The following is a 23,355-nucleotide window of genomic DNA, read 5'->3' as shown; positions in this document are numbered from 1 at the left end:
CTAAATTTCTATATTTTTAGAAATGTATCTAAAACAGCTAATATTTTACATTTAAGTGCATGGAAAATCATTTCTGTTTAATAAAATACTTCACCATTAACATATGCTATCCATTGTCTCTCACAAGCATGCGTAAAGAATAATCGGTGGTCAGAAACAATGACAACAATGACATCTTATATAGACAAATAAACCATAACGTCATTTTTCAATCATAATATTTAATCATAAAAATGTCTTACATTGCTGATGGTTTAAATTGCGCTTACCTGCTGCAGCTGGAGTTTAGTGACGGAGCGCTCGCTTTTCTGAAAGGTGACGCGCTCGTTGCGCGCTCGCGGACATCCAGCATCCTTCTCAAAAAAAGGCTCCTCGTTTACTGTTCAATCCCTGTTCTCATACCGGTCACGTTATAAAAACGCGTCGTACACAGCACAGATTACTCAGATTACTGTAGTCAGTTACAGGAGACGTCTCTATCCCCTTCTGCCAGCGCGCGCCCGGTGAGAGTGAACGTGAACAGCTTTCTCTAGTTTCATAGACGCAGCGCCTCTGGGCATTTGCGTCTGTGTGATGATTATTATTTCCTCTCTGTGATCTATGAGAAACGACGCCTCAAACGGCCCAGGAGGGGTTTGTCCTCATGGCATATTAAATGGGTTATTTAAGTCCCCCAGCTACAGTAGCCTAATAATTTGCACAATTTTCCCTCAGTTTTCCCTCTTTATTAAAAGTTCGGGTCTGGTTGTTGAATTATTCCATTTATGACATTTAATAATAATATTAATAATATTTTATTATTTTTAATAAAACTATTTTTTAATAATTTTAATAAAATTTTAATTATTTTATTTTTATTTGAATAATTTGTATTCTTTTTTTATTTTGATAATTATTTAAATAATTAATTATAATATATAATTATAATAATGCATTTTAGTATTTTCTATTTGTTTCCAATAAAAATGCAATAGATAATTGGCACTTATAACCACCTTTCTTTTATCTAATTCAGCACAGTAGACTTTTTTGAACTCACGATCTGTAAGAGACAAACAAAATTTGTGATGAACACTGTTATGGAAGTTGGTATAGATAATATATAATTCAGCCACCGTCTGAGTAAACGACATTTTATATTATTAAGATGATTTATTGCAGCATTCACGGCTGTCTTAGTGCACAGTATGGCGCTTATCATTAAAACTCATACTCCCATAATTCCTTGCTCTCGGCGCGGGGTATCCTGGGTAATAGTGAAGCATGTTGCGGATGGAGTGGCACTATTTTCCTGTAGTCACATAAATTGACAAAATTTTGCAATATAAAAGTATCATATTCTATACTTTGTATGTTTTAGACGTCTCGTTTTGTTTTACAAGCAGTCATGGATGTAAACCCGGAGTCGCTAACCTACAACTTTTTAAAAAAAGCCTCGCTGATATACAAAGACATTTGTCCTGAACAATCACGCTTTCTTATGTAAGTACGTTTGTATTTTCTTACTGTATGTATTAACACGTCTCATCATTTGTGTTTATTTACATGCTTTACTATCTACTCTTGTTCATTCTTCAGCTAGCATAACTTCAGTTGTAGTGCTTTTAGTCACCAGTAGATGACAGGCCACTACCAATTTACAATATTCTGTTACAAACGTGTTTATCAACAGATCTCCAAGGGGCCTTAAGATGACTTAAATTTGTTCAAAATAAGACAAAAAAGCATTAAAATAGTATAAAATAACCAAAAATCTATATATTTCTTATTGTTTGGTTAATTTATTAATGAAAATATACTAAACATAGTCATGCCAAGCTCTATAATATTTTATTGGGTAGAAAATAGACTGAGGGGGCTTCAAATATTGTTTTGGGCAATATGGGGGCCTTGAAGTAAAAAGGGATGAGAATTAATATATTACACCACTTCATAACATAAATAACATTATAGTAAACCTATCATATCATCCATATTACATAGTAATAGCTACAAATACATTTCCTTACAATGTAAATTATATTTAGTTTTATGTAATCTCCTTTATATTCCTAAATGCAAAAGTGAAATTTTTCCAGAGCTCAAGGAAACCTGCAGTCTCAATCTTCCTATGTTGTTATTGTCTGTTGTGTTATTGTGTAAATATTAGGGTTGCATAACGATTAATCACGATTAATCAATTGCAGAATAAAAGTTTCTGTTTACATCATATATATGTGTGTATAATAACTTTGTATAAATGAATATATGCATGCATGTGTATTTAAGAAATGTTTACATGTGTGTACATATACATTTGTATATTTATGTATAATTTATATTATATAAAAATAAAAATACTTAATATATTTTTTTTCTTAAAATTATACATGCATGTGTACACACACACATATATATATATATATATATATACACACATACATAATTATTATTCACAGTTCACACACATATATGATGTTATTTTTGATGCTTTAGCTTTGTTAGCTATACATGCAGACAATTAAATAGATTTGGATGTTTACTTCCAGAGCAACTAAACCAACTCAATTTTTCAGCATCTTACACACACACACACACACACACACACACACACACACACACACACACACACACACACACACACACAAAGGTCAATGAAGAATTTCATCTTGCTTTTTTAAACATCTAACACTTCAGACCCTTGTTAACCCTTACTGCAAATCATCTGGCTGTGGTTTATTGGAGTGTACTCAATGTTTTTGTCTTCAGATTTAGTTCAGCCTTGGGCTTTGGCATGATCGGCATCCTAGATTAAGTGTGTTGTAAACTAGATGGTCGACAAGCTGCATGTTTCAAGTGTTAGTCCACTTGTTTTGCTCTGCTATAGGGCATCACTGTACTGACTCACCATGTACATGTGTGTAATTTACTGGAATCAGTTAACTGAAAGTATGCGTGCCATGTCAAGCCTTTGATAAAGTGTGTAAGGGTTTTGTACTTATTTAAAACCATCCATGTTAAGCCCTGTTGAATTAATCATTCACAACAGCTGCCACAGGTGTCGAGACTCTGTTGTGTTTTACTACAGTATACTCACTGTACGCTAGAGATAGGTGGATTTGAATGGTGATGATGGGCATTATTTACTTTCTTGTTGTGGCATTACTAAAAGTCATTGTTTATATAATCTTCTTGAGACAGCGCTTTGTAAATTAAAAGTGGTTAGTCTTTGTTTATAGAGCACTTCAAAGGATACGCACTAAACAGGGAAATTATTTTAATCAGGTTCCTCACTGAATAAGGCATGTGGTGGTTATATTACATAAAAGAGCCTTCAACACAAACCTTTTCAGTCAAAATAAAAATAGGAAATGGAAAACAAAAAAACAATTGAATTATTTACAAATTAAAAATACTAAGTGATTGTTAACTTGTTTATTTTATATGTTTGGACAGTAAACTAATCCAGGGGTTTTCAAACTTTATAATGGGAAGGACCTCAAAATATGATGTAATGAGGATTGCCGATCCTAAAGTATTATCTATATTTTTATTTAAAAAAAATTAAAATTGATAAATACTAAACTAAAGTAATTTTATATTATAAAGACAGCATGTTGTTTCCAAATGATTGGCTATATAGTAGATCTTTACAATATTTGTCTAATCTTTTCTTTGCAATTTTCTGGGGACCCCTTAAACATTCTGGGGGACAAATCAAAGGACATTCAAAGGACCCCAGTTTGAAAACCCCCGAACTAGTCATTGCAAAATAAGGCACCTTGTCTGGGTTTATGTTGTGATTACCGTATTTTTCGGTCTATAAGCCGCGTTTTTTTTATAACTTGGCTGGTGCTGCATGCGTCTTATAGTCAAGTGGGCCTTGCAAGTCAGTATGAATTAATTTTGACATTTATGAGGCAAGATACAACATTACCGTCTACAGCCGCAAGAGTTCGCTATATGCTGTTTCTGTATTTATGTAATTTAATGGATTTAGTATTGTGGAATGACGAGTATGGGAACTTCACGCTAGTTGGCTTGTTGGGATAATTTAGCCTATTCAACCTTCCAGGTAAGTTCTGTATGCTGTTGTTTATCATTTAAATAACTGATTACTGATCATATTACTTTAACGTACAGACATCTATTCAGCCTGCTGTTCTGTCTGCTATTGTTTAGTTGAATAACTTGCCTGTCTGTTCTTCGGCTTGGATTTTGTGATATTATTTTCTTAATAAACGCTACGTATAGTCCACTGTGACTTATATGTTATTTCGTCTTAATGATGCATTTTTGAATGAAGGCTTACGGCGCATTCACACGGGGCGTAAGCGTTGACGCTTCCCATTCACTTTTATTGGATGACATCAAGCTTTGGCGAAGTGAATTGTGGATCCCAGTCACTGCCGTTGCTCGCGGCAGAAGTTAAACATTTCTCAACTTTTCAAGCGGCAACTTGAGCGTCAGCCAATCAGATTGCCTTATGCAAATAACCTAGGCAGAGCCAGCCAATTACGTTTATGGAAGACCGGCTGTTGGCCACGCTTCAGACAAGCCTTCCATCAAGTGTTAACGCTTTTGCCCCGTGTGACTGCGCCGTTATACTCTGGTGCGGCTTATAGTCTGGAAAGTACGGTAATTTTACATTTTTTGCTAAAATATAATGATTTTATGTGTGAATAATAAATAAATAATAAAAGAATAAATAAATAACTATTAAATCAATAATAACAATATTATAACACGTTTTTGATTCCTACTTAAATTTTTATGTGTTATAGTATAAAAAATAAATTTAATAAAAAAAAAAATTAAATGAAACAATAAACTGATCAAGACAGAAATAAAATGTTTTTGTGAATATCGCATTTTGTCTATCTTTCAACAGAATTGTTAGAATATTTATGGAACTAATTGATTTCTTCCCCCATTGTAATGTTTAATGGGACATAAATCTGGCTGTTGGCTGGCAGATATCTCTCTGTACTTTATCACTACCCATTTGACGGCTCTGGGGCCAAAGTGTCTGTCCCAGGCTCTATGGCATGTTGTGAGTCATCCGCTGTGACATCACAATCTGCCAAATACCAACCTGTCCCTATTAACACGCACGTGCCACACGGCAACAGCAGCCCATGCAAAGCAATTTTGGCATGGATTACAAAGCTTAAGCAATAAAGGTAGTCAAAATAGCATCATGTACCAAAATAGAGTGCATACACACAATGTCTCAGGGGAAATTAAAGCCCTTTAGGGTAAATCCTGATCATAAGCTCTGAGGATGCTGATGTCCAGTGTGTAGTGTACCCCTGCTTTAAAGTGTTGTGATGAATTGCAGTTTTTAGTATTTCACAGGACATTTAGTGTTCCAGAAACCAGATGAATATTGAATTTATTTAAATACTGTTCCTATGGAGGAACCCACAAGGCATAAACAAACTTTATCAGCTGAGAGCAAGACCTCCACCTTATAAATTATTCAGAAGCTGCAGTATGTGAACATCTGAAAGTGTAACTTTTTTAATGTCTTAAGTTTAAAGACTAACTCTTATACTACTTGTTGTATTACAGGAGACAACATCAGAAGAAAGGTAAGTTATGGTTTTTATTTATATTAATACACATTATTATTAAATTGCTTGTTTTAGTAGGCCCAATCTGTTATTCCCTAGTCTTTAATAAGACCATCCCGACGACAGATTAGTTTTTGAAAAGAACAGTAACCAAAGCTAAAGCCAATAATGCTAACCACACTTATTAATGTGAAACTAGAATCCATTACTCAGCCCTCCCCAAAGCTCAAAGGCGGCCCAATGGCAGGGTAGGGTGACCACATATTGCAAAAGTTGTTCAGTCCAAGACATAAAAGAAATACCAAACCGTCCTCAGAATAGAGCATAACATCAGCTGTTTTATTTAAACTAGTTGCCATGCCTAAAACCAATGGCCACTATGTTTTTACTCTTCCAGGTCCCGCCCTGTCAGATTCTGTGCTTTGTCCATACTGTTACCAATGGCGACAGCCCGACAACCATCGGGTGCGTCTGCGACCCAAGCGGCCGCCCACGGCAAGGATCAGAAGACTTTTGAAGCAGGAACTGATGGGAAAGAGACTGAGCAGTGAACAGACCATAGTGCTCCAGAAGTTTAAGAGAGCCTCTAATGTATTGATGAGGTCCATTCAACATACATATATATATACATATACATATTGATTATATATGATCACTATAACATTGCAAAAACAACTAATCTAATTCTGCCATGGTGGCCTAAGACTTTTGCACAGTACTGTATATACATCGAACCACATTTCCGGTCAGCTGCATTTGCATGCATACATATGAATGAGCGTCAATGGAATGAAAAGTCTATTGTGACGAAACCTACAGATTATATCTACAGATTATACACATGTAGATTCGTATCCTGCTATATTTATTTGTGTATTATTTGCATTATGGCTGCTCGTCTGTCTTTGGTAGACAGCAAACAGAATCACTGATGTGGCCCTGCAGGCAGTTTTCCACTTAGATCGGTATGTGGCCAATGTGAAGTGTACATAGGAATAATCTAGAGAACTGCAGGGTAGGCTGTGAAACACTAACAATTTCACCAGGGCACACATTTCCTTTTTGAAGTTATGGTTATAGATTATCACACACTTTTATTATCTTTTTATTGGTCAGAATTTCATTTATAAGACATAGAAATGCTTTTTGTTTAGCCACAAATGACTTTCATCTGGACACCGTTTATCTGGATCCATCTATTCAAGTGTAGAAGTAAAATTTTCAGACCCAACTTCCGAAATTTGACGCAAAATATGATGTCCTCCAAAAATAACGACCCCATAGGTTGTTTGTGCGAGCAGCTTATTACGACGTACAGTTATGTTTTATGGATAAGCACCCCCTAGTGGCCAGCAGCTAATTACGACCTGTGTAAATGCCTGAATAGGGTAATGTGTAATATATTTACCAATCCTATCCTAATACATGTCATCTTTTGCAAAATTATACCTTAATATATTAAGTTTCACCTGCTGCCCGTATAGACACTAATTTAGTAAATGAAGATTTTCGTTGCAAAACGAGATAAATCAATTTTTTAACATTTTTGTCAAAACATGTTTATTATTATGTTATCATGCTATTATTTTGTTTTATGATGCTACTTAGCTGTATTTTTTAAGTTATGAAGGTTTAAATCAAAACAAACCAACTGCAGTTGCATTGAAATTAATTGGAATGCACAACCAAAAAACTAGATTTCTGAACAATTAAAAAAACTCTTCAAATGCTTCTGTGGGTTGTATTTTGGTGGAATTGACAAATGACCTAAACGATTGTATGGGTTAGAGAGGATGGGTTTATTTGTAGTGTTTAAAGGCTCTCTAAGCGAATAATGTGCGACGTCACTTCCTGTTGATGTTTGAACTGTTTTCAAACAAACGGAGCGTAGCTAACGCCTCCCCCTCCCTCTCCCGTCCGTGCTTTCATGAACACGCCCAACCCCCACCCCCAAATCCTTCTTGTTGTTTATTGTCTGGAACACTTTGTTATGTTTTGTTGTGCTAGGTTTGGCCACTATGTTGATATTGCCGTTTGTCGAGCCTGAGCTGTCTACAGAGATTGCGTTTTTTTACAGTTTGATCAGCGGACAGGCAGCAAGCAGATAGTGAGGAGATGTTTGCTGTATGTAACAAAAAATGTTTTATGGTCTAAAACGCGTCAATTCGCTTAGAGCGCCTTTAACCCTCAAAAGCACCTTTATGTTGGTCTACGTGCTGTTTTACACCGATGCATAGCTGTGGGTTTGTGATATAGCAAGGCCTGTGTTTTTGGGTGGTGGGGGGTATGTAGTATGTGTAAGTTTGGTAGATTGTGCACGCATTGCTAGCATCCGTTTCTCTACGGGAAGGAAAGGGTTTGGCATACTGAATGAACTTGATAGAGAGCAAGGGTTCAAAAGGGTTTTTTCTATTGCTTATTTTCCCATTGTGCTGGAGACAGTGTTAGCTGCATGAGAGGGCAGGACGTGTTTGGATTACATTTACATTTAATACAAATTGTATTAAAGCTTCCCCTCAACTCATAGAGATGGTAATAAATAAGTCAGTTCTTTACAATTAATCTCTGATTGATTCACAAATCATCATAATTTTTCAGTGGTAAGTTAGTAATTCATATTTTTTATTCCCATCCAGTAGACAGATTCAAGTTGAATGAGGGCTTTGGGGTTGCTCACAGGTTATAAGCTTTTTGAATTAGGAACCGTGACCCAGACTATTGGTGTGGAAATGCTTGGCATGCTGGTGGCCTGTGACAGCTTCACTGGGTCTTTAGTAGGCATCTGAAACATCATCTTCTGTACTGGCTTGCCATACTGGATTAATGTCAGTTTCATCTTCCCTGTTATAAATAGACATACATTAACCCACATTATGCCGTTTACTTGCATTTGATTAAGACCTGAGTGTATCCACCAGTGTATTTTCTAGGTTCATTTTTGAAATGAATAGGTGAACCTGTTCTTTTAAAAATATTGTTGCATTTCACCATGGCTTTTTTATATTTCCAGAGTCTTAGTTTACAATAGAATTTTAGGTGGCATTGTACCCTTACACATTATATATGTAGGCTATACTGTATTTTACAATTTGCATATACAGTATATGCTGCACAAAAGAGTTAAAAACACAAATAATATACCTCACCATGTTGGTGATAAACTAACCCAGACTTATTTGCATTTCCTTTGCTGATTTTAAGGAAAAAGCAGCTGCTGAATCAATTAACGTCGTACAACACTTATATTGATGTGACAAAGATATGTACTATAGGCAAGAAGTTAACAATAAACCTTAAGTCATTACTTTACAATGTGTTATTGCTTTCTTTAAAGATTTAGACATTTAAAATGCTGTTGCAGCTTTGATGTAATTGCATTTTCTGTTTTTGTACTTAAAAAAAAAGTCAGAGACACATCAAATAATGCATATCCGTTATTGCAGTAGATCGTGGCCAGTAATTGACTAAGTTGTTTACACTGCAAAAAATGATTTTTAAGAAAAAAAATCTTAGTATTTTTGTCTTGTTTCCTGTAAAAATATCTAAAAATTCTTAAATTAAGATGCATTTTCTTGATGAGCAAAACGACCCAAGAAAATAAGTCTAGTTTTTAGACCAAAAATATCAAATTTAAGTGATTTTGTGCATAAAACAAAAATCTGCCAATTAGAGCCCTGCACGGCCGGAAATCTAGGCCCTGACCCGGCCCTGGCCCGATACGCTTAGGCCCTAGCCCGGCCCTTGTCCGACAGCTTATCAGAATTCTCAGCCCGAGTCCGACCCGAGTCCGAACTTTTTAATTCTCCCCATTAGGAATCTGTGTCCGCATCACTGCATTGCGTGTGTTTGTGAGTAGACGTCTGTGCTGTCTGCTGTGAGGTTTTTATGAGAGAAACACAAACTTTTTAATAGCCTATTTAATATGTAAACTTGAATTTGAAATAAAACTTACTGCGGAGAAGTTAATGAGATCTCTATCGTCTCTCTTGCTACGTGACGTGACAATTATTTATTATTTCAAATCCGTTTACAAGATAAATATATAAACATTGTGTTGTTAAACTGATGAAATTATCTTGCTATACACTACATTCATTATGAGAAGCTTTTTCTTTTTACTCTTACACTGTAGACAGTAATATATGTAATTTATATAAAACTCTTTGGTCGTGACAGCACATTATCCATTATCTGTTGGTTCATGTTGGTCCAGTTTAATTCAGGGTAATCCTTTAATAAAATGTATAATATAGTTATAAAATATTTTATTGTTTTGTAATATTCACAGCGCACATTCTCTCGGATCGTTTTAAAACATTTTAAATCATTCTGCAAAATTCCGCATAGATTTTGCAAAAGAAATCCGCAGAAATAGCAAAACATAACTCCTTACACAGCTTGTACAGCTGTACTCTTGCAGCAATTAAAGCAGTTCAGTTTTGTTTTAAATGGCAAAATAGTTATATTTCTTTTTTTATTAACATTTTAGAGCATTTTTTGTTTGTTAAAGTTTTTTATTATAAGCGGTTAGCAGCCGACAGCAAGTTGACGACATGTTTGATGAATTGAGCCTCTCAAATCAACACTTCACTTGCCTATAATCACAACTATATAAAATATAGATTTTCAGCATATCACAATGTTAGTTTAAACGTTTATTATAAACACACTATATTTTTAAAAAGCGAAGGCAGGTTGCTCTGCTGCTCGCAGTTGCAACGGGCGCAGAAATAAAAAAATAAAAAGGGCTATATAAAACGAAACGAAATAAACATGAAACAGAATAAACATGAATGTTGCCTTATCTAACAACTTCGCAATGCATATACATTTTTTTAAATGTAAGGACTTACCACAGAACATGGCTATATGTATCCATCCAACAGTTAAACTAAGAAAAAAAGTCTATCCATACACAAACAAGAAATAAAGACACAGCCTTCTTACACGAAATTAATACAGGGAGAAGCCTTTAATAGATTATGTCTTGGATGCTGTCTGCATAGATTATGTACAGTATCCAAGGTTTTAATCTAGTACTCCATTTATAATTTTTCCTGGTGCGCTGAAGGGTGCGCTGAAGGTCCTGCTGTTATACGCAAAAGCTGCATTGTAAATGTGTGGCTGTGCGTAGCGGACTCATGCGGTAGGTTAAACGTCGTCCTATGTTTGTTTTGCAATCATCAATGTCTGTCAAAAGGTTCTTTTAATTAAATTGAAAAATATAAAAAGATGGAGAAGCCTAAATAAGCCCGAGGTCCGGCCCGCGTATCTGCTGTGAGCAGGGCCGCCTTAACCTAATGTGAGGCCCCGGGGCTAAGAGGTTTTGTAGGCCCCCCTTCCCCTCGATTTATAGTCTCTTTTTTAAGTGTAATATCTAGGTAATCTACATCACAAAATGCATTAGTTTCTTTCGAGACATACAACAGTGAGTTTTCCCTCTCTGAGCCAGAAAACACCATAATATTGTTATTAACATATCACTGAGTCCACTTGAGCATAAACACAAGACATTAGATTCATTTAACAACCACACACAGCAACTTGTGGTGAAAATAAAACCAAAATGTGTAAAAGTTTATATGTTTATAAGCTTTATGTTTATATAGTTTTTGGAATATAATTTGCAGAAAATTGCCACTCACTAACTAAATGCTGCTCACCACAGTTTTAAAAATATAATAAGTTAAGTGAAAATGCATTAATGATAACAAAAGATAAGTCTTTATAGACATAATCTTGTTAAATGCATTAATGATAACAAAACCTAAGTCTTTATAGACAGAATCTTGTTTTTTAATCAGTGATTTATTTTGTAGGCTATTGAAGATATAGTATGCATTGTATTTAGTATTTATGCATACGTGTTGATACATAAGCATGTAAAACGACCAAGTATGAATATGCACAAGACAGACAGGAAACATACCTGTATATAAGATCTTTAGATACTGAGATTATAATGGTGCTATCAGGGGATGATCATTTGAGATGGTTTTGTCGCTCTTTACTTTCTTAGACTTGCACCTTTACCGTTGCGTCTCTTTCTCGTCTTTCTACCAACAGATGTGTGTACTGTGAGCTGACGTTGCGTCAAACTACATCGCTCCAGCTGCGCACGCGTCACTGATATAAACGCGAGTAAACTTAAACTTTATAACAACTAACATCATTATATGCGGGAACTCCTTTCTTAATTTAGCTGCACAGTTTCTTGTGCACGGGTCAGAGACTTCTGCATGCCAGAGACTCAGCTGCACCAGCACAGAGAGCGAACGAGCGAGCGCGCGCACGAAAGAGAGAGAGAGCTGTATGGAGCGAGATATGCGTCTTTATTACATGCGATAAATTAAATGATCTGAGAGAAATAAAACTATTTGAAAGAAAAAGTTATCACACTGATAGCAAAGAAGCATTTCTAGTGCTTATTATGAAATTTCAGATATTACTCTTTCATTTGTTTGTGGATTATTTCCCGTTTCTCTGTCACACTCAGTCTAACGTGCAGGAATGTCAAGTTGACAACGCGCACTTAATTACATTACGCGGAATAAAAAATATGTTACGTCCCAGATAGCAAAAAATATCCGCAGGACTTCTTTTTGCCGCCAGCCCTAAGCTGTCGGCTATAGGTGCGTCCCGCTGACATTTTATTTCACGTTAAGTTACAACAGACCAATCAGCAGCCATGTAACGTGCAATTAGAGTGATTGACAGAAAACCCGACAAGTTACAAAACAATATGACATTTTCAGCTCGTCATGAACGCAAACTTGGGAGGCCCTTGAACTTGGGTCAGCCCAGGTAAGCCCGTGCATTAAGGCGGCCTTGGCTGTGAAACCCGAAACCCGACCCGAAGGGCGTAAACAGGTCGGGCCCCGTCGGGCTCGGGCTGAAATACAGGGCTCTACTGCCAATGGGGTAAGCAAATTTTTCTTGAATTTTTCTTGAATTTAGTGTTTAAGAAAAATGTTAAAGATTTTTTTGCTTACCCCATTGGCAGATTTTTTGCTTGTTTTATGCACAAAATGACTTACATTTGATGTTTTTGGTCTAAAAACTAGACTTATTTTCTTCGGTCGTTTTGCTCATCAAGAAAAAGCATCTTAATTTAAGATTTTTTTGATATTTTTACTGAAAAAAAGACAAAAATACAAATACATTTTTTGAAAAATCATTTTTTGCAGTGTAAATACATTATACACTGCAAAAAAATGACTTTCTTACTTAGTTTTTTTGGCTTGTTTTTGGTAAAAATATCTAAAAATTCTTAAATTAAGATGTATTTTCTTGGTGAGCGAAATTACTTATGAAAATAAGTCTAGTTTTTAGAAAAAAATTAAATCAAATTAAAGAGAATTTGTGCTTAAAACAAGCCAGAGGATCTGCCAATAAAATAAGAAAATTTTTCTTGAAATAAGTTAACTTTTTTCATAAACAGTTCATTCAAGAAAATGTTCCTTGTTCCATTGGCAGATTTTTTGCTTGTTTTGGGAACAAATTCTCTTTAATTTTATATTGTTTGTCCAAAAACTAGACTTATTTTCCTAGGTCATTTTGCACGTCAAGAAAATACATTGATACACTGCAAAAAATTATTTTCAATAATAAACTTTCTTTGTATTTTTGTCTTGTTTTCAGTAAAAATATCTAAAAATTCTAAAACAGGCAAAAAATCTGCCAATGGGGTATGCAAATTTTTCTTGAATTTAGTGTTTAAGAAAAATGTTCAAGATTTTTTTTGCTTACCACATTGGCAGATTGCTTGTTTTATACACAAATTTTTGGTCTAAAAACTAGACTTATTTTCTTGGGTCGTTTTGGTCATCAAGAAAAAGCATCTTAATTTAAGAATTTTTAGATATTTTTACTGAAAACAAGACAAAAATAATAAGTAAGAAAGTAATTTTTTTGCAGTGTAGGATTTGAAATGCATTCATAATATGCAGATACTTTCTGTAGGTGCATCTTTTATCCTTTCAGGAAGCGTCTGTGCTGTTTTGAAGTTCTGTTTTGACTTTACCCAGTCTGCATATGATGGTCGGTTTGTGTGACATTCTTTTCCCCTTAGGGAACAATGCCTTTTATAGCTTTTCCATGTTGGTGAGAGGGGATGGGTGCACCGCAGATCGATTGCCCAGATGGTAGATTGATCTCTCCACATATCAATAGCTAACACACACATTACTTGGTCTGGTTTGTGTATGAAGGGCTCGAGTCTCAACAGCAAGGTCAGAGCAGTCTAGTCCGGTTTCTGGCTGCTGGCTGAGGGTATTTCAGGAGTCTGATGACATATTAATAGAAAACAAAGAGCCTATCTGCTAGACTAGAAATTGTTAGTAAATGTTTAGGAAGTGAGTGATGGCTCAGTGAAAGCCTGTTTAAAGCACTCTTATCTGTAGCATTTACAAAGCTTCTATGCGCATTAAAAAATGCTGGGTTATTTTTTAACCCAGCGCTGGATCAAAAAGGGACAAACTTAGTTGTTGGATTAAATTAACTCAGAATTTGTTTATATTTGACCCAATAATTGGTTGAAATCAACCCAGCCTTTTGTTGAAACTTTTTAAATTACAACCCACACATATTTATCTTCATCCATTTTTGACGCAATGCTGGGTTGAAAATAACCCTGTGTGTTTGTGTAATGATGTTGTGATGGCATGGCGTATCATGCTGCCATTTAGGGGAAATTTTTTATTCATATTATTCATATGCATTTTCACTCTAGTGGTCACATGCTTTTGAAGTGAAGTCTAAAATGAAATTGGAAATCTCTAGCGATATTGACAATCTGTGTGTGACCGCTCAACCTGCATACCATTCATCTATATGCTGCCATTATTTCTCTGTTTTGCTTTTCCTATTTGTTTACCATCTCTACATCAACAGCTGCTCTTAAATGATTGCATCAATCTCTTGGGAGAGTTTTTCACTAGTGTAAGAATGTTCAAAATAACCTCATGAATTCTCATAGGCACGAATTGGCAGAGCTGAGATCACATGCGGCTGTTGAATTGCTCCTGATGAATGTCTTGAGATCAGGTTGTCCTGTGGCTGTTTGACTTTGTGTTATTGATACTCTCAAGAGGGGCTGGTGTGTAATTGTGTTTACGTGGATTTTTGGAAAGGGGAAGGAAGAGGATCATCAAAGCTCTGCCTCAGTCATCACTCAACACACATTGACTTGTGTTAGTCACCAGTCAGCAGTCTGTGCACCTGACCTCCAATTTAACACATGCTTCAGATAGTTAAGGGAGTGTTTTGGATTAAGCTCAAGTTAAGTCACCATCTGTGGGATGGTGATGGTTACCGGAGAAATCATCTTCAGCTGCTTTGTTGTTAAAGGGACACTGCACTTTTTTTGAAAATAGGCTCATTTTCCAGCCCCCCTAGAGTTAAACATTTGCAGGGTTTCCCGCAGAAAATTTGATAGTTACGGTGGTAGGGTTGGGCGGGGCCGGGGGTGTGGCAATCAAAGGGGCGGGGTGTACGCGTCATAATGAAAATGAAAATATTTTTATTAAAAACACTCAAATAACTTAATTTTGAAGAAACTATGACAGAAATGAACACATACGAGATTATTAATGAATTAAATGTCTTTAACAGATACATCTAATGGGAATAGCTGCTTGATGAAGTGAAACTAAAGGGTTAATAAACGCAAACTAAAGCAGATGTTGTAGAACCTCTGGCGAACGATTATAGATAGCACGGAGATTGTAAAAACTGATTATTTCTCACTATTAATTACATTATCTTAAATAAAGTTATATAATTTAATAAATTTGCAAGAACTATATACTAATACAATAACAGGCTTAAATAAACCCAAAACATAAGTCCACATACAGTTCTCACGGACACACGTTTTATCAACTGGCTATCCTCCAGACAGTGACAGTCCACGTCTTTCTCTCATTTCGTCTGTGTGGCGCGTGTATACACTCGCGGTGTTGAAGCGCGTCCGCACTATTCTCCGAGATGCACTTGACGGCCTTTTGTGCAGCTAATTTTTTTTTTGATGACCTAGCTAAGGCGGTAGGGTTTCCCAGCTAAGGCGGGCCGCCCGAACTGCAAAGTCCTGATTTGATTTGACAGTTTTAGAATCCATTCAGCTGATCTCCGGTTCTGGCGTTAGAGCTTTTAGCATAGCTTAGCACAATCCATAGAATCTGATTAAGCCATTAGCATTGTGCTCAAAAATAACAAAAGAGTTTCAATCTTTTTCCTATTTAAAACTTGACTCTTCTGTAGTTACATTGTGTACTAAGACCGATAGAAAATTTAAAAGTTGTGATTTTCTAGACTGATATGGCTAAGAACTATACTCTCATTCTGGTGTAATAATCAAGGACTTGTTACTTGTATGTAACATTACTGCAGGAGGCGCACTGATATTACGCAGCGCCTGAAATAGTCCCCTGCTATTGAAAGTTAATAAGGGGACTATTTTCATCTGCTGCGTAACTACCGAAGAGTCAAGTTTTAAATAGGAAAAATATTGAAACTCTTTAGTTATTTTTGAGTGTGATGCTAATGGTATAATCAGATTCAATGGATTATGCTAAGCTATGCTAAAAGTGGTACCGCCAGACCCGGAGATCAGCTGAATGGATTCCAAAACGGTAAAAATCAACTTGACTCTGGGGGAGCTGGAAAATGAGCCTATTTTCAGGAAGAGTGGAGTGTCCCTTTAAATGTAAGTTTAAACTCTGAGCATTACTTTAAGAAAAACGATTTATTCAACGGTCACAAACGTTTTTGTGTACCCACTTAGCTGCCAGTCACACCAAAAGCGCTTTAAACGCTTGCAAATGCAAGGCGCGACGCACTGCCTTTTTTAAAAAAAGAGCAGTGCGATGCGGCTTTTCATATTGCAAAGCAACCACCGAGTCAGCTGTCTTGTCAATCAAACATTGAAGCATGAGCACTCTTTTGCTGCTAACTGTCATATTAGCTGAAACTTTAAAAAGATGACGCTTGCTCTGACCTTGTTTGAGGGTGAGAGGTACACAAACACACAGGAGAGAGTGAGCGAGTGGTGTCCGGTTCTTCAAAGCAACTGTAAACTTCCCTCACCACAACGTAAGGCCCGCCTCTCCCCTCATTCGATTGGACAATGGAAAGACGCGAATGACGTCGGGCGCTTCTCCGCTCTCAGCGCTCCTTCAAAAAAACGTGTGCGCGGCAGGCGGCAAAAAAACGCCGTTTGCATAAACCACGCGCAAACGCGCCCTGCCCATAGAATATCATTCAAAAAAGGTGCCTGCAACTGCCATAAACGCTTTTGGTGTGACTGGCCCCTTAGAATGTCAGTAATGCTCAAGTACTTCATCATCATCATCACAACCAAAACCATTTGTTACTTAGACTCCTACTATAGATATCTTTTGCTTTTTAAATGTAGGGTTACTATTATCACAAATTATTTGCATAAAGACACAGTACTGCACTGTCGGAAATATAGGTACAAACCTTTGTACCTAAAGAGTTCATATTAGTACCTCAAAGGTACCAAACGTATAAATATCTGTACCTAAATCTGTTCATATTAGGACATTTTATAAAAGGTACTGCCCCATTTTAACAGCATTTTAACTTGTCATCCACACAAACTGTTGAACCCAATAACTATATAGTAATGTTTTGTTTTCATTAATTTTAAAGAACCAACCTACATTACATTACAACCATAACATAGCTATAAAAACCTGAAATTAATTATTAATTTAAATAGTTTTATTTTAAGTCAAAACAAACAGAGCTTAATCAGTTATTCCAAGTACACCCTGGAGTATATTTACCCCCGGTCAGGAATGCTGCTCTTTATTGTCCATCTCTCTCATCCGCCCGTCAGTGCACTCTTATGTTTCACATTATGTTTATCCCAAAGATACATTACCAGTTAAGCGGTGACGGGGCATATTAGTTTAAGCCTCATGTTTATGACTGTTTAATGGCCGGATGTTTATAGTAGAGAATATGCTATATTAAGACTATGATGGATATTAAGGGACATAACAGTCTGTTGTCTTAATAAGCACTTGACTTTTCAAGACGTGCTTAAGTAGTTGGTGGTATTTTTATATTTCTGCTATTATCTTGATATCATGTTTTCCACGGAAGCTGTTTGGATGGTATAGTAACTAACTACTATAGGACTGTAGTTAAAACAAAAGTGTTTTGGGACGTTTATTAGAAGTACATTGGGAATTTGATCTTATCACACCCTGCTGAAAAAAAACAATAAAACCATTACAGAAAATTCTATTGGATTTATTGGGAATTGTATTGGTTCTAATGGAATATGGCCCAAAACACACGTAGGGGTGGGCGATAAACCGGTAGACATAATTAACCGGTAGAAATTTGTCAACCGGTAGAGAATTTGGACTATCGTTTCTATCGAGGTTACGCGCCCACGTCACGCTCCTGTGCGCGTGGTCGCGAAAACGTAACGTTTGTACACGTATTGAAGCACTGTAGTTTTAAAACAAGTTATTTTAAGCCAGAAAAACAGACAACAGATCTGTATGCGTGGGTTCTTTCTGTGTGTCAGTAGCGGACAAGTTGCGCAACTGCTGTTTTTTGTGTCTGTGAGGAGCGCGCAAGTCGCGCGACCGCTGCTCATTAAAGGATTAGTCCATTTTCTTAAAAGAAAAATCCAGATAATTTACTCACCACCATGTCATCCAAAATGTTGATGTCTTTCTTTGTTCAGTCAAGAAGAAATTATGTTTTTTGAGGGAAACATTGCAGGATTTTTCTCCTTTTAATGGACTTTAATAGAGCCCAACATTTAATACTTAACACTTAACAGTTTTTTTCAACGGAGTTTCAAAGGACTATAAACAATCCCAAACGAGGCATAAGGGTCTTATCTAGAGAAACGATTGTCATTTTTGACAAGAAAAATAAAAAATATGTACTTTTAAATCACAACTTTTCGTCTAGGTCCGGTCCAGCGCGACCTAACGTAAATGCGTGGTGACGTAGGGAGGTCACGTGTTACATATATAAAACGCACATTTGCGGACAATTTTAAACAATAAACTGACACAAAGACATTAATAAGTATCAGTTGACATACAACAACGTAGGAACGGTCCTTTTCCAAGACACTTGTAAACACTGGGGCGTTTGCGTTCGTCCTCTGTGACCTCTTGACGTCATGACGTATTGCGTGGGGTCAGCTGGCGCATCACGACCGGATCTACATTACGAGAAGTTGTGCTTTCAAAGTGTACATTTGTTATTTTTATTGTCAAAAATGACAATCGTTTTACTAGATAAGAACCTTTTGCCTCGTTTGGGATTGTTTATAGACCTTTGAAACTCCGTTGAAAAAAACTGTTAAGTGTTGAGTTAAGTATTAAAGGCAGGATAGGCAGGAATTATCTAAAAAAACTTTTTTTACAAATTTGTTTAAACTGACTTTATATATCAATACACAAGTAAAATGTAAGTACTCTGAAAAAGCGAGCACAAAAATCGAGTGTCCGCAGACCCCTCAGCACTGTTTTTAACACAGCTAACTTTTCCATTCACTCCACCCCCTCCCTTCTGGGTTTCTTCTTAAGCCACGCCCCCAAAACACATGAACGCGCGAATTACCTCAGACAAACGGAGAGGAAGGAGCGCGGTGCATGTAATAACATCAAGTCACAATCACATGTAATAAAACACCTAACTTTATCACTAGGAATATAAACAGATGGCTTTTATAAACGGATGGCTTTTAGTACTCACTCAGCCAGTGTTTTGCATGGAAGAGTTTCTGTGATGAAAGCATTGTTGACTCTGACGAGGACTACACTCCTCAGACAATACCGCTACTGCATCATCGACTCGAGGAAAAGCCACGCGATATTTACTCTCGTTTGATTGCTTCGTTTATTCCTTTTTTGCCTTCGCTGACTGGATATACAGGTACTGTAAGATGTGAATGCAGTTTCTGTGAGTTGTGAGTGCTATTTCTCTCTCTGCTGTACTATTGCTCTTCCTATTGCCTTGTGCACGTTCAAATCAATCGGGTGTGCGCATGTCTGGGCAGATCCCATAGCAACGGGTGGAGCCATGGTCGCGAGAGAGAGTGATATTTGAGCAAGCTAATCATATGTTTCGTCCCGGATGGAAATAATTAGCTGTGTTTAACACAGTCGTGAGAGGTCTACAGACACTCGAGTTTTATACTCTCTTTTTTAGAGTGCTTGCATTTTGATTATGCATTTGTATATAAAGACAGTTTAGACAAACTTGTAAAAGAGTTTTTTAGATAATTCCTGCCTACCCTGCCTTTAAATGTTGGGCTCTATTAAAGTCCATTAAAATGAGAAAAATCCTGTCTTGTTTTCCTCAAAAAACATAATTTCTTCTCGACTGAACAAAGAAAGACATCAACATTTTGGATGACATGGTGGTGAGTAAATTATCTGGATTTTTTTTAAGAAAATGTTCTAATCCTTTAAGCTTGTGAGCATTTTTCCGCTTTATTGGCCTTAAATACACATATGCGTCAAAATTCCCGTCTTTGCAAGCATCCTCATAAACACGACCAGTTAGGTCTTAAGAGAAAGTAAACAGCTAAAAGAGAAAGCGTATGTGCAACAGTGTATTGGATCGGGACTTTGGTCTTAAAGGGGAAGTTACCTAATTTTGCTCCTGTCTGTCACTCGTGTTAATCAAACAGCATTGAGAGAAAATCTCTCACTGCTCCTGATTAAATCACGTTTCTACCTTAAATAAAAACATATATAGGCCTATACATACATGCATAATTATTTATTATCATTCTTATATCATTGACTGTTTATATTCAGAGAGCTTGTGTTTTGTTTGTTTTTATTTTCTTTCTATGCGTGTATATGTTTTTTGTGAAAATTATGGACATTTCTATGGTATTAAAGATTTAAACCTTATTAAAAGGTGTAGGACTTGACATAAAGTACACTATAGTTATGTAGACAGACACGAAACACCAAGTATTTAGTGCGAGCTGTGATTTCCTAGCAATCCCTTATAAAATTCCACAGAAACTCGCACACGGGAATATGCAATTCCACAGAAACTCGAACACGGGAACATGAAATTCGACAGAAACTGGGACATAAACACAAGATTTATATCAACACAGTAATAGCAGTTTATCTTCAAGTAGTGCCAAGACATAAAATATGGACTTGAAGTTAATACTCTACCGTGATACATATCGTTATCATGATATAAGATTAATCCTATCGTGATAGAAGATTTTGGTCATATCGCCCACACCTACACTACAGTGTAGTGGTTTTAATGGTAAAAGCTAATGGTTCCTATTGGTATTTTAATGGAAACCATTAGAATTTTCTGTAAAGGTTTTATTGTTTTTTTCAGCAGGGCTGTGTGTTTATCTAATCTTATCAAATTGTTTTCTTTAGATAAATTTCCTCTCATGTATTGTAGATAACTTCAAGTCCATATTTTATGTCTTGGCACTACTTGAAGATAAACTGCTATTACTGTGTTGATATAAATCTTGTGTTTATGTCCCAGTTTCTGTCGAATTTCATGTTCCCGTGTGCGAGTTTCTGTGGAATTTTATAAGGGATTGCTAGGAAATCACAGCTCGCACTAAATACTTGGTGTTTCGTGTCTGTCTACATAACTATAGTGTACTTTATGTCAAGTCCTCAAACTTTGGAGTTTGTGTCTAATATTTAGTATAATATAATTTCTGTAAGATCAAACAGTACTAAAATCGTACTGACCGTCTCGAAACACCAAGTATTTACTCAGCCAGGAAATGACAGAGTGTACCTTTGGCAACCAATGGGAATCAGGAATGACTCACTCAGACTCCACCCCCGCAGCATCCGATTGGCTACGCTCGCTCTTTATATCTCCAGACATGAAGGGTGCTGTAGTAAACATTGTAACTTTCAACTGTATGCCTGCATCATCTGAATAGCCACCAGTTAACCTAAAGAATGACTACCTTTGTGTCGGTGAGTTTACTTTCTGTATAAACCAGAATTAAACCAGTTTCAGTTTGTGCACATCCTTATGTATAGTTTATTAATATTAATAAGGTTGTAATGATATTGGCAGGTTTTTATGACAATAAATGCAATAATTTGAGTATCGGAGTGTGTCTGTGTATAGAAGAGCATACAGTGTAGTAGTCAAGTATCAGAGTTTATGTTTATAAGCCCCAGTGGTTGGTGGGCTTAAATTAGCGCTTGTCTCTGGCGGTTTCTGGCTCTCTGGAGTGGCCTCCGGTCATCTGTGTATGTCTATGGCCTGTAAATAGAGCTCACGTTTACATGTGATCTGTATTGTCATCAACTCTTGATCATTGTATGAATGCTATAGTTAGCACAGGAATATATCCAGATAAAAACAATAAATAGCTTTTTGTGTTCTGAATGTGTTTATGGCTGTAACTCTTGGTTTAAGGTTTATGAAAACATTAACTTTTATCTTTTCAAATTTTAAATGTGATCATTTTTTAGATTCTCTATTAATTTACTCTGACAGACAGTCCATAACTGACCAATAAAGCTGCACATGCAAAGCATTTATGAAGAAAAAAAATTTGATTTCTCTTGTGTAATGTCTTTTCATAGATGGCCACTTGTTACACCTGTAATAGGATGTCCAGACAACCGGGAGCAAACAGGGAATTTTTGGCTTCTCTGTCAAAGAACCGCGGCACACCGTGGAGTGCGAGCAAACGCAGGACTCCACAGTCGGCTAACAAGGCGACTCCAAAGTCTGTGTTTTCAAACAAAACACCAAGTGGAACACCAAAGTAAGCTACACTTAGACAAAATCTGACATCACACCAAGGTTATTTCGTATTATCTATTACAACTATCACTTTTCTTTTCACAGGTCAGTGTCCTCAAATGCCAGCTCTTCGTCGTCAAAGTCGGGCAGTGCGAAGTCGTCACCGTTCGCCCGACTCAAGAAACTCCTTATGTTGGAGGACAAGCAGGAGAGCAAGAAAGGTGGTCTGAAAGACTTTCTCTCCTCTCTCTGAAGATCTCAAAGCTGTTCGAGAAGAGGCTCTGGCCTACTTTGAGTGCATCAAGTTTGATTTGGTGATCACAGTGATTCTTCATGTGTTACTACGCCATCTAGTGGAGCAGTCACTATAGCCTGGTTTATCAAACTCACTCAGACACCAATACCTTAGGGTTATAATAAACAGAAAGTCTGTCTTTCTTCTGCCAGGTGTCTGTCTCTGGATCTTTGTGGACAAGTGATATAACATTTGTCTTGTGTAGGAGTGTGTTGTATATTTAAGTGTTATTAAGACCTATGCTGTGACTTTTAATGTTTGCATTACTTCCATTTTGCCCATTTTGGTTTTTTCTTTAAAGCACACTTTTATATCTGTTGTGTGGTTAATGTTATTTTTTCCATGCAGATGTATTTGTAGCCATACTTTTGCATCAATGCTACAATTTTGTATTGGTATAGTCCTGGCTTACATCCTTAAAATAAGAATGCGGCTGGGTTTTCTGGATGTTTACATTTTGATGGCCTATATGCCTTCAAGCTATAAAACAAAGACCAAAGATATTTTTCTTATTGGTTATACTTTTTTCATAATATTTTTCATTCACAGTGCAATTAAAATAACAGTATTTGTCATGAAATATTTTCATTAAATAAGTATTTTCAACTCTGTCTCTTTATTTTGTCTCAACAGGCATTTTGCATTTTAGTAAAACACTATACAGTATTGTAGAAGATGATTAAATATTTTAATTTAATATATAAATGTGACCCTGAGTCACAAAAACAG

General features: G+C 36.3%; 1 protein-coding gene across 3 annotated transcripts; it reads left to right on the top strand.

Moving 5' to 3' along the window:
• Nucleotides 1-1,172: 1,172 nt before the first annotated feature.
• On the top strand, nucleotides 1,173-23,232 carry rmp24 (ribonuclease MRP subunit p24). Of its 3 annotated transcripts, none has more exons than XM_055220349.2 (6): nucleotides 1,173-1,293; nucleotides 1,386-1,482; nucleotides 5,554-5,573; nucleotides 5,953-6,146; nucleotides 22,169-22,353; nucleotides 22,437-23,232. In XM_055220349.2, the coding sequence occupies exons 1-6, from the start codon at nucleotides 1,188-1,190 to the stop codon at nucleotides 22,582-22,584; spliced, it is 750 nt and encodes a 249-aa protein (XP_055076324.2). In that variant the 5' UTR covers nucleotides 1,173-1,187; the 3' UTR covers nucleotides 22,585-23,232. The 3 variants fall into 3 exon arrangements, with proteins under 3 accessions (XP_055076324.2, XP_073714328.1, XP_073714329.1); XM_073858227.1 differs by having other exon boundaries at nucleotides 5,953-6,155; nucleotides 22,172-22,353; XM_073858228.1 differs by having other exon boundaries at nucleotides 1,232-1,250; nucleotides 5,953-6,155; nucleotides 22,172-22,353.
• Nucleotides 23,233-23,355: the final 123 nt, after the last annotated feature.

The sequence above is a fragment of the Misgurnus anguillicaudatus genome, chromosome 20 (genome assembly GCF_027580225.2).
Source record: "Misgurnus anguillicaudatus chromosome 20, ASM2758022v2, whole genome shotgun sequence".
Lineage (NCBI taxonomy): Eukaryota > Metazoa > Chordata > Actinopteri > Cypriniformes > Cobitidae > Misgurnus > Misgurnus anguillicaudatus.
Note: the sequence above shows the minus strand (reverse complement) of the source record. Positions and strands in the feature narration are given on the sequence as shown.